General features: G+C 39.6%; 1 protein-coding gene across 6 annotated transcripts in view; it reads right to left on the bottom strand.

The window, feature by feature from the left end:
• The window catches only part of LOC132130418 (probable E3 ubiquitin-protein ligase HERC1), a 67281-nt gene that overhangs the window by 40844 nt on the left and 11885 nt on the right, over positions 1–14552 (bottom strand). For all 6 annotated transcript variants that reach the window (XM_059542130.1, XM_059542125.1, XM_059542127.1 and 3 more), the window contains exons 6-21: positions 13022–13118; positions 12597–12740; positions 10054–10181; positions 9816–9960; positions 8982–9153; positions 8467–8601; positions 7062–7227; positions 5994–6119; positions 5679–5900; positions 3552–3704; positions 3202–3334; positions 2036–2227; positions 1636–1848; positions 1358–1531; positions 738–849; positions 217–343 (exon numbers count right to left, since the gene is read on the bottom strand). In XM_059542130.1, coding sequence (XP_059398113.1) covers positions 217–343; positions 738–849; positions 1358–1531; positions 1636–1848; positions 2036–2227; positions 3202–3334; positions 3552–3704; positions 5679–5900; positions 5994–6119; positions 7062–7227; positions 8467–8601; positions 8982–9153; positions 9816–9960; positions 10054–10181; positions 12597–12740; positions 13022–13118 — 2439 coding nt within the window. The remainder of the gene's footprint in view (positions 1–216; positions 344–737; positions 850–1357; positions 1532–1635; positions 1849–2035; positions 2228–3201; positions 3335–3551; positions 3705–5678; positions 5901–5993; positions 6120–7061; positions 7228–8466; positions 8602–8981; positions 9154–9815; positions 9961–10053; positions 10182–12596; positions 12741–13021; positions 13119–14552) is intronic.

Raw genomic sequence — 14552 nt, 5'->3', positions numbered from 1 at the left:
AAAAAACAAACAGATTTTGTGCCCATGAAATATTAGAATGACATTATAATAAGGATCATGTCACACTGTAGACTGGAGTAATGGTTTGATGAAAATTCAGCACCACAGGAATAAATAATATAAATAGCACACATTATTTTCAGTTGTAGTAATCCTTTAAAAATCCTAAAAAAAATCCTTTTGGCCAGTAATGTTTGTATGACTGCTGTGTTTTACCTCTTTGGTGGTAGTTGTTGTTTGGACACTGGTTGGGTTTCCTATGCTCTCTTTATAGGACAGCAGAGTGCTACGGATTTTATACACCACCTGATATATTTCAATCAGCACCTCACAGGGCTCATATCTGCAGTCAAACAAACACACACACACACACACACAAACGTACGCACATAAATGGACTGTTTAAACTACTGGTTCATTTTTGCTGCTGCAGAAGGCTGGTCTGGATGTTCATGACTGTCAAATCATATTCACTGAACTCTCACTCTCACACATGAATCTTTAGGGGTGAAGAATTTATCATGTGAGATTTCTCACTGCACACAGAGAGACAAGCACTGACAATTTAATATACACATATAGAATCATTATTTAAATAGAGCATATATTCATTAAATCTGGGTCAACTAATTAAATAGTTTATTGCACTATGGCAAAAGGAGGACGTGGGAAGACAAAGGTGTTCAAGAGAGCTAGGTAAAAAGAAAGAATGTGGGTGAGGTGTGGATCTCACTCACTTATCCTGCCAGTAGGCTTCATGAAGGCCGGCATGTTTGAGTAGAGCGGCCAAACTACAGCGACACACCGTCTCTAACACGCAGTCTCCCACTGATCCACTATTGTCCCAGTCTGCATAAAAACACACAAGTGAACGTTAATATTTAGACAGGTATATGGGCTTATTATCCTGCCTTCTGCAATACTTGATTGGTTTTTCATTTTTGTGGAGAAAGTATATGTAAAATGTGTGTTTACACAGCATTTTAAAAATGGTGGGTGATTCATATGGCATGCATTCGGCCAATCAACATAGACATGTCACTGGTAGTTCCTGTTGTGCTGGGTTACACTCTATTCTGAAGTAGGAGCAAATTTAGTCCCCCCAATAGGATTCCAATATAGTTCCAAGTTTCCAGGCATAGATATGTATAGGTATATACACATTCCAGCCACGAATGCGGCATCTATGTATTTATATCAATGGTTATATGAAGGAACTATGAAAACGATCCTCTGGTGCAAAAGTCACTTTTATAAGTGTTCGGTGCCGCTAAAAAAAAAGTATGTAGATAATGTAAAATATTTTATATCTTCTTTTCATATTCTATACACTTAGCAAAACCTGCCACTCCCTTACCTCGACTCGCCGCAAACTCCTTCATTTTCCTCCAGATGGCGCTGGCAGGTTCTCGTGGGGAGCCAAGAGCGAGTTCCACTAGCGTTGTGTTATCTTCCGACAGCCGCAGCTCAGCTAGTCTGACGTCTCCGCAACCCATGAACACGGCCTCAGTCAGCCAACCCATTGCCCAGTCTAAAGGACAACACAGACAAGTATTTATTTAGCTGTAATTATGCGTTTGTTCACACCACACAACATAAACAATAAGCTGCTGCCTCCTAGTGGCAAGTCATTACCCAGTTGTTCAAAGTCTATCTCCAGCCCATTTCTCAGGAGTGGGTTACACAGCCAGAACTCTGCTGTCTTCTCCTGGATAGAAAGGGGCGGGCCCTGCAGCATACCTCCTAGGCATCGGCCAATGGCAAGAGCTACAGACCTCTCCAGGTCTAGTAGCCATGCCCAATCTTCTGACTCTGACGCTGTGATTGGCTCAGAGGTTTCAGATGCTTCTGCAATAGGAAGTAGGAGTGTGTAATTTGCAGTATCTCTGAATTTCTTAACAGCGTGTTACACTATGATCCGTCATTTGTTATTGAATCTGTCAGTTGTTTTTTTTCCAATCGTTCGGATGGCAAACAATGCATTAAGGTTTCCCGAACATTTTCCGAGAATGAAATTTATAATTCTTGTCCTTACCCTGTGAGGTTCCTTCCAGCTCCATGTCCTCCAGGTGCGCAGTGTTGGGCAGGTAACAGTTGAGCTCGTTGAGATGTTCAAGCAGAGTGAGCAGGTGAGGAAGGAGGGGTCTGACCACAGCCAATGGCAGCAGGAGCAACGAGTACATCACCTGACACAGAAGACTGCCCGCCACCGAAACAAACAGCACAGCTACAAAGAAACACACAAATAACTCAATACTGGGTCTGGTTGGATTATGTGATGGCTACCATGGATGGAGGGATTTTGCAGAGGAATGGATGGGTGAATGGACTGACAGATGGATGGCTACATAAACAGATGAAGGGATGGATGGACGGATGAGATGAGTAGACATATGGCTACATAAAGAGCCAAAGGATGGAAAGAGAAAAAGGATGGACTAATGAATTGATGGATGGATGGGAGACTACATAAATGGATGGAGGGGAAAGATGAACAAAAGGATGGATAGGTGGAGGTTTATATAGATAGATGGAGAATGGAAGGATGGATAATTGGATGGACTGTTTATGAATGGCTACACAGATGGATGATGGAAGATGGATGGGGGATGGAGGGAGGAAAAGATGGACTAACGGATAAACGGATGGATAGTTAGATAGACAAAGAGATAGATGGAGAGATGGATGGATGGCTGGCTACATAAATAGATGGAGAGATGGATGGATTGATGACTACATGAATGGAGGAATGGATGAATAGAATGACTGATTATGAAAGCATTTACGGAAGGATTCATGAATGGACTATTGGATTAATAGATAGACGGATGGAGGAATTTATAGAGGGATGTCTATATAAATGGTTACTTAAATTGACAAAGGGATGGATGGATAAAGAGACAAAGGGACAGAAGGATGGATGGATGAATGGATGGAAAGGTAGTTTACTGGATGGATGGATAAACAGACAAAGGGATGGATGGATGGATGGATATACAGAAAATTGACAACTCCATAAATAGAAGGATGAATGGACACATACTGTAGATGGCTACATGCATGGATGGGTGAATGGAAAGATGAACTGCTACTTTAGATGGACGGATGAATGGATGAATCAATGAAGGCGGTGAGAGACAGATGGCTTGATGCATGGATGGTTAGATGGATGGATGAATGGTGCATAATGTGTGTTCTTACTGTGTAATTTCTTGATGACGTGTTTGTCCAGTGTGCTCTCCTCCAGAAGAATGGTGGATCTCCTGAAGGTCTCGGCTGCGTAAGGCAGCAGCAGGCATAGGTGCTTATGCAGCAGCACTACGCTACTGTCATCCTACACAACACACAAAATCTGTTCTTTAAAAACACTTATTATGCAGACCGCCTCCACCTCTTGGTTCTGGCACAAGAATTAAAAAATCTTTTGACTAAACATGCTCACACAACAGTATTTCATTTCTTAAAACTGCAATCTGTAACCAGTGCAACTGGCAGCTGGCAGGAGCTATCATATGGAGTGGGTTTTAACAGGAAATGTGTCAGTGTTGTACCTCAGCGCCTGTGTGGATGTAGCAGTGGGCCAGCAGGTGTCTGTGAAGAGCTGACAGTAGGTGGTGGAAGTGTGATGGAGCCTCCGTCTGTTTCTGGGACTGACTGAACCGCTGTTTATCACTGTTCTTCTCCAGTTCACCAAACGCACGCTCCTGCATGAACAGACAGAATTAAAAAGGGAACAGTGTTAACAGAAAGGATAAAATATAATGATCTGTGTTTTGATTTTTAAAAGTTTCCCCAAAATATATCACACATCAATTGAATGAGATTCATGATTGATTTCTAAAAGATTCTCATGAATGATTTCTAAAAGATCACACTACAGACAGAAGTAATGGCTGCCATCACAGGAACAAAACATATTTGAAAAAATATTTAAACAGAATAAAAGTCATTTTACATTGTAATAATATTTTGAAAATATTACTGTTTTTTTTTTAAATTCAAATAAATTCAGCATTGGTCAGCATAAAATACTTCCATCAAATAACATACAAAAACAGCAGTGTATATTATAAAATATTATATTAAAGGGGTCATATAATGCTACATGCACTTTTACAAGTTGTTTAAAGGGTCATGAAATCCCCCATTTCAGCACAGGTTAGTTCTCACCACGGTTTTAAAAAAATGCTAAAAGGCGTGGTGTGCAGCGGACCGGGGGGAGGGGGAAGAAAGAGGGGAGACAGACAGCACACAAAGCTTTGCGTTCAGAAAGTTTCATTTCGCTCCCATCGAGCTAAAAGCACAAATAAATGCACAGCCATTTGCACTCTGCATCGAAAACATATTACACATTCAGTCATTTAGCAGACGCTTTTATTCAAAGCGACTCACAAAGGAGACATATATATTATTCTGTGGCGTTTATATAAGCCTTCTGACAGGTTGTGTCACAGAGCTATAAAAACGGTTACACTCACCAAGTGAATGAATCGCGTTTGTGCCGAACTCTTATTACAAAGAAAAAACAAACACTCTTCTGCAATCCATGAATGTTTCTCTGTTAATGTGTGCGATGTCATTTCACAGTCTGATGAGTCTTTCATAGCAAATGAACACATGCTGTTGTGAATAATTAAGCGAAGCGTCTTCTCATAGGATAAACACGCAATCTCATGAATAACTGAATAGACACCGACGCGTCATCAATGTACTATAGTCCATTGCCACGTCAAAAATCGTGACGTCAACACAATGTAGATTCTAAATCCGGAAGATGAAAATAGAGCAAAAAAGCTTAAAATTAAAATAAGCAGATGCTAACATTGTCTTCTATGATGTGCAACACAAACACCTCTGCTAAAAACTTAGAATACGTAGTCTGGGGTTTCATGACCCTTTAAACTGAAATGTGTGTTGGCAATTTGTGTACACAACCACCTTATAATGATAAAAATCCACCAAAGTGTTGTTGTTTTTTTGTAATCTAGTTAAAAGTTTTCCCCTTTCTCAAATCGAGCCGTCTGACTGTGTAACGTCACAAGGTCGGAGGCCCCTCCCATGATTGTTTGATTGACAGCCGTGCTTCAGCACAGACTGGACTTGTGTCTTACCTCAGACCCGCCCTGAGTGAGTCATCAGAGTCAAATCTGAGCGACTGAAATCGCAGAGGATTAACTCACGTTTGGATCTGAAGGGAATGCGCCCTTGATCTACTTAAATGAGTTTATGTTCGTGCAAATCATGATCCAGCCTCTCCTACAGAAGCAGTGAGTATAATGTATTTAAATGAATCCTAATAATGTGCTAATTAGCAAGTTTCACTATGAATGTGGCTAAAGTAAACAGTCTCTCAGAGAGCAGATGGAAGAGAGGGGCGGGGTCCGCAGAGCTCTTTAGCATTAAAGGAGAATTAAAAAAAGAGGGAAGAACAAAAGCGAAAGGTTTCCAAAAGAGGTCCAAGATTTCTTTTATTTAGATCCAATGTCAGATTATGAATGCCAGTTTTAAAATGCCAGTTTCCATTCCTAAACCAGTACAGGAAAAACCTGGAATGATGAAGTATTTGAGAAGGACAAAAATGATTATGCTTATTAGAATTCAAATCAACTGAAGCTTAAAAAAATGGAAAACTACTTTTGTGTCTGTCAATCTGACAACTGTTGAACCAGTGGACTGACCGTATAGAAGCCAATGCTAAGCAGCAAGGTCTTCAGGAGCACTTCAGCCAGGTGGAGTTGATCTGGAGCTTCAGAGCCTGAGCTAACACTTCCTGTGGGGCGGTCAGGGGTGGGCGGCAGTGCCAGACCTGCACTCAACTCCCCAGGTGAGCTGTATCCCAGCAGGGATGCCACATGACTCTGTTCCTGCAGGCTGTTTAGCACCATGTCCAGCTGTAGACGCTGTAACAGTAATATCACCGAATCATTAGTGGAGCGCAATGGAACAGCAGGGGTTTCCCAGCAAATACTGATATACGTGCCAGTCGTGAATACCTGTCCTTTAGAGAGGCTTTCCCAGCTCTCTGGACCTTGTGGTAACAGTGAGTGCAGCAGCTCTGTTCTCTCCCTGAGAGGAGGCAGCAACAGAGACGCTCCGATGGACAGCGTGCTCATTACCGCCTAAACACACAAACAAAAATTAATTACTGTGATGTAGGAATGATTCGTATGCTGGCATTGTGACAGATGATTCAGTTAAAAGAGTTACACTGAACTCTTGAAGGTTGTGGAAGTCACGTCTCCTTCACACATCCTCAAAGAGAAAACAGAGCCAACAGATTCCAACCTCTTAAGAGTTTTAAACATGTGGGCAGTACTCCAGAAGCATATGAAAGCATTCTGATTGGCTGAAGTTGTTTACGGTTTTGTACTGTTGCCAGAAATGATAGATTGTACAGGTACAGCTTTTGTTTTTTTAAAGAATTTTCAACACAAAAGAACTGTTTTGAGCATTAAAACAATGCTGTATGGAAGCACCCAGTGAATATAATACACATTTAACAAAAAAAAAAAAAAAAAAAAATGTCATTATGTTTAACAAAATAGTCACAGTAGCTTTCACAATGGCTACAACTTTAACTTCATGGATATAATTTATATTTGTATTTTGCACCAGTTCGCTCCAAACTAAGGGGTTTTCTTCTCTTCAAAGCAATGCTCTTTATTCATTTTATTTTATTTTTTATAAATATTTCATTGACATGAGTAAATTAAATTAGCAACTTGGATGAAAACACAGCTATTGACAAATAACATATGCCTTGTCAAGTATAATTTTCCAAAGAGCACAATAAATCACAAAACAAAACATATTCATACATTCATTACTATTTAGCACATTCTGCAAGCTTTGTTTCTTCTAATCTGCACAAGCAAAATTTTTGTTTGAGCAAAATACAGTAAAAAAAAAAAAAAAAAACAGTCTTTCCTATTTTTTATTTATTTTAAAATGTAATTTAATCCTGTGATAGCAAAGCTAAATTGTGGGGTCAGAAAAAAAACTTTTCTTATTATCAATGTTGAAAACAGTTCTGCAATCAGTCCTACTGTTTCATAGCAGACCTGTTGTATGGAGTCTGGTACATTGGAGTCAATGAGTCTGAAGAGCAGGTTCCTGAGGGGCCGACCCTGAGCACCCAGCACTGTGGCCCCTGTTCCCCCCGCATGAGCCAGTGACAGGTGGATAGACAACAGTTTCATACACAACAACACAAACTGGTGATGTTCCCTGGAAAAGAAACAGAGATGGCGAGAGTTAGAACCTGAGGTCTAGAGTGACCTTAACCGAGTGCCAGGCCATATGCTGCTTTGATCCCATCCATGCAGGCATGGAGATGGTTGTGGGCTTGTGCCAGTAACCCCTGCAGCTGTGTGTGTGTGTGTGTGTGTGTGTGTGTGTGTGAGTGACATTCCAGCTATATGATTGTCTGCAGCTGACATTGACACAGATAAACCAGAATTCTGGCTTGTCTATGCAAAACTCTCTGCCACAATGCTCTGGTGTGCTAGGTGGTTGCTAGGGCATTATTATGCAGTTGTTTAGCTGATATGGTGGTTGCTATGTAGTGACTTGAGAGAAAATGTAAAACCTGAAGCAGAAATGTGGAGGCTAGAGTTAGAGGTTCATAAGTATGAGCAACAGTAACCCCAATTACTAGAGGCACAAAATATTAAATATTAATAATTATATAATATAATTTATGGATGGGGATGTTGTGTTCAAACAAAGACTGTAAAAAAATCTAATAAAATGTTAGGTTTGGGGATGTTCTGTTAGAAATAAAATATATAAAATAATTTAAAAAAATAAAATAAAATAGCTAAGGTATTCTGGAAGCTTCCATATAATGAGAACAAGCCATATGAAACACTCTCTCTCTTTCTTTGGATATCCTTGTGCATAATTAAATGTTCTGACCTCAAGGTCAACATACATTACTTACCATCTTGAGGCCTCAGCAGGAAAAATATCTGCGAAATTATATTAATCTGTATGACAGCTTGTAAAAACAATCTTACAGCTTGCAGTCGACAGATGTAAACTACTGACATCTGACATTGCAAATGTCTATGAATCAGACTGGCATGTTTCAAGCATCCATTCCCAATATATAGCATTATATTTGATTCTACATTTTATAACGTATAACAAATTTGAACATTTTTTAATATTCTAATTTAAACAAAAATAATTTAAAAAATTACTCAAGATATATATATATATATATATATATATATATATATATATATATATATATATAATAGAATATTAAAATAAATAAAAAACTTACAAATAAAATTAATTAAAATAAATGAATACGTTTAAAAAACTTTTAAAAAAGCAATATCTGACACTCTGTGCCTCTATACATACATTACGTACACTGTACATATTTTGATTAATTGTTTGTGGTTCAATCACAATCCATCATTTGTATAAATTGGTGGGTTGGTGCTGGGTTTTTACCTCTTAGAGGGGAAAGGTGGAGGTGGTGTGTCCCCACTGATACTATCGCAGTAACGCTCCAGGAAACTGCGCAGGTATGTAAACGTGCTCTCCTCCAGATCGACACAAAATGGCCTGTGCCAAGCCACCAGCTGCCTGCCAGGCGCACAAACACACATTGATAATTCACACTCAGTCCTGTCAGGAAAACAATGCAACTGAACAGCTGTGAAGAATGGAAAATGAAAAATGTAAATGCTTTAATGTATTAATACATTAGCGGTGAAACTCATGCCAGATTTTTGATTACATTTTTGATTTGTGTAAATGAGAAAGGTGCCATTTCCTGCAGGCTCAAACTCATTTAAGGACAAACTGCTTTTGGTTTGGGTTTAGATCATGAAGAGATGGCTTTTTATTCCATTTGCATTATCCATAAGCAATGAGATACATAAGTCATTAAAAATACCGAACATGCATTATGAAAAAGCCATCAAATCTCAACTAATGAAACACAGCTTCCTCTTTCTCCTCACCTGTCAGTAGGAACCGCTGTCCAGGCCAGGCTGTGGGACGTGCCTGCAGTAATCTGCTGTATTGAAACCCCTTCTAAACCAATCACTTTCTTGGGTTTGGTGACTGGTGTTGAGGTATGACCCTGCCCACACTGCCCCATGGCATTGTTGCCCCAAGCAAATACCTCATTTTCTATAACACAAACCAATGAAATTACTCATTACTCAGGGTGAGTAAATAATGCAATTTATTTATCTCCATTATTATTATTATTATTAATTTATATTCCTTTAATCTTCAACAGTGTTATTGTTAACTAAAGCAAAAACAAAACTTAACTAATTGAAACAAAGCTGAAAAAAAACAGACATATTGCAGTGGCAACTAAATGAGCAAATGAGTACTTAAAACTACTAAAACTTAAATAAATATTAATTAAACCTACACAGAAATATTTTTTAAAAATAGCTAATTAAAATAACAAAATCACAACAAAATTACTAAAACTTTAAAATTAAAAACTAAAAATACTAAATAAATATATTTATAATATCAAATAAAAACAAATAAAATAAAAAATATAATATAAATATCAAATATAAAAAATAAAACATTGATCAACAATTCATTTCTATACAATTTTCTATTACATTTCTGGCAATTAAAAAGTTCTATCAAATAATACATTTTAATGTAATGTATTATAATTTAATTTAATATATCAAATAAAATGTAGATTTTAGAATAAAAATATTTACGGTCAGCAGAAATTAAAAAAAAAAAAAAAAAAAGTAATCTTATTTAATAATATTTTCTAATCTCCTCTTCCCATTTCGTTTCTCCATCTCTCTTACCGTGAGACAGAGCAAGACAATGGCTGTCTCCACAGGAAATGTCTATGATTTTAGTAATACTGAGCTCCTCTATTAAACGAGGTCTGAGTGAGGTGGTCTCAGACGAGCCGCAGCCGAGACATGAGCCGCAGCCCCATGCAAACACCTGTATCACACACACACACACACAGACACAAGAATTTATATGGGTGTATAACACTACATGTTTACTCAGCGATATATGTGAGGTTGTGTATACCTGGCCAGCAGATGTCAAAGCCAATGACGACTGGCTCCCAGCACAGACTTTTCTGATAATGAAGCCATGCAGGGCTTCTATCACTTTAGGCCTGTACACACGGTTTGTGTCTCCATGGCCCAGTTTACCTGTAACACAAACACAGAATTTACATGCACAGAATTGCCTGGCATAGACAATAGTAATTTAAGGTGTGTCACTTTCAGAGGCCATGTCTGCACTTGTTTCACAACTGGCTCTATATTATGCCTTATGAAACTGCTTTGCGGCAGCTTTATTTCAAATAGGTTTGAGCCTGTCTGCGAATGTCATGTCTGACGGTGCTACAATACAGAACAGAGCACTCTGAAGGGTACCCAGCTTTGCTGTTTCATATGTACACTGATTTTGATCCAGAGTGTTACAATGAAAAACTTGAAAACTCATGAGTATAGCTGTTAAAATTCCTATGTCAAATAAAACTTGACTCAAATATTGTCTTTGTGTGTTGTTCAATTCAAATTATTATCCGTTTAAGTGAAAAAAAAAACATGAATATCTATTTTCACAGATTCACAGAGCACTGCTTTGTAGGTAGAGACTGGCAGATAGTTCTTTTTTGTGACCCATGGATGGATGGTAGCCTGGTAATACCAAACTCTGCAACTTCACTTTGCTTCGTAGACAGAGTCTGGAAGAGCATAATTGACAAGCGTTTTCTTTCTCGTGAGGGGGTGCTTGTCTAAGTTTAAAATCATTGGTTACCGTAAGCCAATCACATAACGTTTGGTTATGAAGCGTGTTATGCGCCAGCTCAGCCGCCTCGAACTTCCACTGTAAACACAGGAATCAGTGGCGATTTCTTTAAGACTGCAAGGGAAGCTCGGCTTCCCTTATAATGTCACAAAATTAATGGTCAAATATGTACTATTGTATTAACATTTTATTGACTAAAAATGCGTTAGAAAACGTTCATCTCAAAGACGAGTTCGTTCAGAATCAGTTACATATATCAGGTCGGCTGACTCGATTTCCTTCTCATACATTCCCGCAGCGTCACAGTGCATTTCCCTATTGAAGCCTAGCGTCCATTGACTTCAATGGGGCTGCTTTGAACGTTTTTTTTTTTCAGCGCTTCGAAACTAGACGGTCATTGGATAAATGCTGCGATTATGTCCCGCCCACGGACGCTCAGCGTCTCTGGGGGTGAATGGGGAGTGGGCTGGCCCGGACTCCGAGCTTCTGCGTGATGATTGGAGGGTCTGTCGAAAGACTGCATCTCCTTTTGACTGACAGCGATTCTGTACTATAAGGAATCACTGAAGCTATTCGCGCTCAGTCCCATCGCAGATTTCTCAAGTTCAGTCGAAATAAAAACTGCTGCAACCTATTTCTTTGATATTTGCCTGGCGAAATTGCTTGATTTTCATCATACATTTCACACAATTATACACCACATTCCTTTGATGACATGAGACAGGTATTTCCAGAGGAGGCCTTCCAAAGTGTCCTGAAAAGTTATGGCCATCACTTTGATTCAGGAAGACTGAGGTCAGAACTTCAAGTCCTGTATTCAGATCAGGACTTGCAGGGTAACAGGGGAAAGCTGTGTGATTACTTGGTGTTCCTTAAAGACATGGAGTTGGACAGTGCAATGCCTCAGCTTTACAAACTGTTCTCATTAGTGGCAACAATTGGAGCTACATCTGCAGGTGTAGAAAGGAGCTTCTCCTGTTTAAAGCGACTCAAGTCCTACACCCGAAACACAATGGGCCAAGGCCGTTTAAGCAGCCTAGCTCTGCTGGCCATTGAGAGGACACTGGTCAAGTCACTTGAAAAGACTTCTAGTTGGTACGACAGGGTCGCAGACCATTTTCTTGAAAAGGAACGTAGGGCAGAATTTACTTTTAAATAAATAGACAATTTTATGATGTAGGCCGAAAATGAGCTTCCCCTCTCTGACAGACCAGTAGCCGCCACTGACAGGAATGCTGCGAAAACAAAACCATCAAGCGAAATACCGGAGTGAACATGGCAGTTCACACTCACAATTATCGCATTGCCGGACTTTGGCCTCCACAGTTTCTCGCTAACGATCGGTAACAGTTGATAAATTAAACTTTTCCCAAAACCTGTCGGGGCTTGGGAGTAGGGCCACAACTTGTTCGGGCTTCAGTTGGCAAACGGCGGGAATATTATCCACAACAGAGCGAATCGCATCCCGTGTCTCCGTGTCCGTTTTCGATTTCCCTGACTAAACTACGATCCTAAATTCGGCGCTTAGCGTCTACGTCACGGCTCTCAGCCCGCCCTCTGTTTCTTGATTGGCCGGCTGTTTTGAAGCCGGAGGAAAACTGGAAGATAGTTCGCTATTTCAGACGAAGTACAGAAGCGAACTGAAATTGAGCGGAAGTACGAAGTCTGACATAGTCAGGCTGGATGGACGGATGGCAGGCAATTAAATTACAAATGATTTTGGTGTAAAATGTAGACTTCTATAGAGAAACAATTTAAATAATGCAGAAGTATATAGTATGGCCACTTTATATGAAACATCTGCATACCGTTGTCTCCTCCTCCAAAGGACCAGACGATTCGTCCATCTTGAGCCACAGCGATGGTATGAGAGCTGCCACAGGCTACTTGCCCGACCCCACTGATGTCCTTCACCAGAGTGGGCATGTTACGGCTGTGACTGTCGCTGTGACCTACATGACAGGCAGACAGAGTAAAAATGAGAGTGAGACAGAACTGACTAAGAGTCTGACTCATTGTCTGACAAATATTTAACTGTGGATTCGTGAACAGTCTGTACTTTTGCATGGTGTGTACTGTGCACAGCAGTCATTCAAACCATAAAAACCGCCTCCCAAAAATCAATAGTGAATTGTATTTCACTGACATCACCACATTTGAAAACAGATCCTTGGGCCTCGTGTGTGTGTGTGTGTGTGTTTAGTGATGTTGAGAGTCTGTAAGAGGAGAGTACCGAGTCGACCGAAGTCGCCTTCCCCCCAGGTGTACAGCTCTCCATCATTAGTCACTGCAGCGCTGTGTCTGTATCCAGCAGACACACACACCACCACCTACAATACACACATAGAAAACACACACACTTTGACAAATGCAATACGACAAACTAGTTTGTTACATTTTTTAAGAAATATTAGTGGTTGTTAGAGTGTTTGTTGTTACTGTGGCATTGCTATGTGATCGCTAGGATGTAATGACTGATTTCAGCATGTCGTGTAGTTCATTGGGAATTTAGGGGTTGCTAGGGTAAGCTATGAGGGCATTAGAGTGTTTTAGTTTATTTTACAATGTTGATATGTAGTTGCTAGTGTTCTGTGGTTACTAGGACATTGCTATGTGCTCGCTAGAGTGATCTGGTTGATTTTTATTATGTTTTGTTGTTGCTGGGGGAATTCAGGGGTTGCTAGGTATGTGACCATAAGCGTGTTTTGATTGATTTTAAAATGTCTATGCAGTTGCTACTGTAGGGTGTTCTGGGGTTGCTAAAAAATTTATATGTGGTCGCTAGGGTGTTCTGAACGATTTTTATCATTTTGCTATGCAGTTGCTAAGATGTTCTGTAGTTTCTAGGGCATTGCTACTGTATGTGGTCGTTCCGGTGTTATGACCACTGATCTATATATAACTGGATCGCTCATCGCGTTCTAAACTGCCAACAGCCAGTGAAGCCACCGGAAGTGTTCGATCCACCATCTTACTAATCCCTACCAGCAGAGGTTACCATTGAGTCACATTTACATTGCGGACCTAAAATCACTCGATTTGAAGCAAAATAGTCAAATGGGACTAGTTTTTATGTTTTGTATAATAAATTAATGTTTACTTCAGATGTTATCTGCAGTTTTTACGGTCTTTTGGGACAGGATAAGCGATATATTTAAATTGTTTAGGTGTGTGTGTCTGCGCACTGAAGACACAGGTAATTGATCAAACACAAAATATAGACTATTTCTATATGAACATAATTATTCAGGAATTATTAAACGTGAACGTATTAGTATCAGAAATGGATTGCATTACCTTGTGGTCGCTAGGATCATTTTTTAGCATGTTATTATATTGTTGTTGGGGCATTCAGTGGTTTCTAGGATATCACTATGTGGTTGCTAGGGTAGTTTCTATTGTGTTCTGGGGTTGTCACTGAGGATGTTACTATAGTGTTAAAAGGGTGTTGCTATATGTTTTCAAGGGTCTTCTAATTGATTGTGGTAGGTATTCTAGGTTTGCTAGGGCATTGCTATGCACTTGCTAGGGTTTTGTGGTTGCTAAGGCATTGTTGTGCAGGTTCTAGATGGTTCCGGGTAATTGCTAAAACATTGCTATGCAGTTTTGATTGTGTTGTTGGGTTGCTAGAATGCTACAGTAGCGTTAAAGTTTGTTGCAAATTGCACTACATTTGCCAGGATGTTCTGGTATTGTTATGTGGTTTCCAGGGTGTTTCCATATGGTTCCTAGGGTCCCCTTAATGATTCACGTATGTTTCTATG

Source organism: Carassius carassius, chromosome 47 (assembly GCF_963082965.1).
Source record: "Carassius carassius chromosome 47, fCarCar2.1, whole genome shotgun sequence".
Classification (NCBI taxonomy): domain Eukaryota; kingdom Metazoa; phylum Chordata; class Actinopteri; order Cypriniformes; family Cyprinidae; genus Carassius; species Carassius carassius.
The sequence above is the reverse complement of the archived record's forward strand: the minus strand, read 5'-3'. Positions and strand labels throughout refer to the sequence as shown.